The sequence below is a fragment of the Octopus bimaculoides genome, chromosome 21 (genome assembly GCF_001194135.2).
Source record: "Octopus bimaculoides isolate UCB-OBI-ISO-001 chromosome 21, ASM119413v2, whole genome shotgun sequence".
Classification (NCBI taxonomy): Eukaryota; Metazoa; Mollusca; class Cephalopoda; order Octopoda; family Octopodidae; genus Octopus; species Octopus bimaculoides.
The window spans coordinates 8,590,352-8,591,286 of record NC_069001.1 but is presented as its reverse complement, the minus strand read 5'-3'; the positions used below and the strand labels follow the sequence as shown (position 1 = coordinate 8,591,286).

At 33.6% G+C, this 935-nt stretch overlaps 1 protein-coding gene across 1 annotated transcript in view; it reads left to right on the top strand.

Annotated features, from left to right (window-relative positions):
• Window positions 1-935, top strand: part of LOC106880066 (uncharacterized) — an 8,859-nt gene that overhangs the window by 2,937 nt on the left and 4,987 nt on the right. Inside the window, exon 4 of the mRNA XM_052975295.1 lies at window positions 346-451. Within this exon, the coding sequence (XP_052831255.1) occupies window positions 378-451 (74 nt within the window). The 5' untranslated portion in view covers window positions 346-377. The remainder of the gene's footprint in view (window positions 1-345; window positions 452-935) is intronic.

Below are 935 nucleotides of genomic sequence, written 5' to 3'. Positions count from 1 at the left end.
AGATGAGAGACTGGCATTCCACTTAATGTCTATGTTCCATGCTGGCATGGATTGGAGAGTTATTAATGTAGAAATATGGTATCGGAGCTACTAACAGTTGAGGGTTGCGTAGTCTAGACGGCGTTTTTAGGTTTCATTATTCTCTTTAACCCGGGCAAAGCCGGGTATTTCTGCTAGTATATATATATATATGTAAATATATATATATATATATATACATACATATACGCATGTATGTATACGTATATACGGCATATACATAAATGCATCATATATGTGTACCCCCCCCCCCATATATTTATATGTATGTATATATAATAAGTGTGCTTTATTCTATTATTCCAGGGATTTATGAAAGCGAAGATGAGAAAAACTACATGACAGAACCAGGCAAATGGACCCCAAGTCGTTTCCTTTATAGTGCAAAATATGGAAACCTTTACCAACTCAAGTAAGATCTATTGAATTCTGTCATATAATATAATAATATAAAATATAGACATTTAAAAGGATACACTGAATGTAATTTGTAGAACTCTACACGTGCTCCCTTTCGGTTGGACGGCCTGTGTCTAGTTCTGGAAATTACATCGCAAATCGACAGACTACGCTGACGATCCTGCAGATATTTACTTATGTAAATTTTAACAGGTGAAACCATGGTACGGAGGTTAACCGTTTCTATTTAGTATTTTTTCATCTGTCTTGCCCTTTTACAGTCTGTTGTGTCGCTGAATTTTTACTGAGAGAATATATTTTTTTCGTGGTTAGATGATTCGGCATCTATTTCTAGCAAATAGGAGTCCACTTTTGCTGGTCATCCCTCTTATTTTTGTATGTAATATAATTTTAATCTTCGGATTTTTTTTTTAATATGCAAGACCACTGGTTCAAATTAATTAATATCAATTTCTACCCTCATAAATAAATTTATA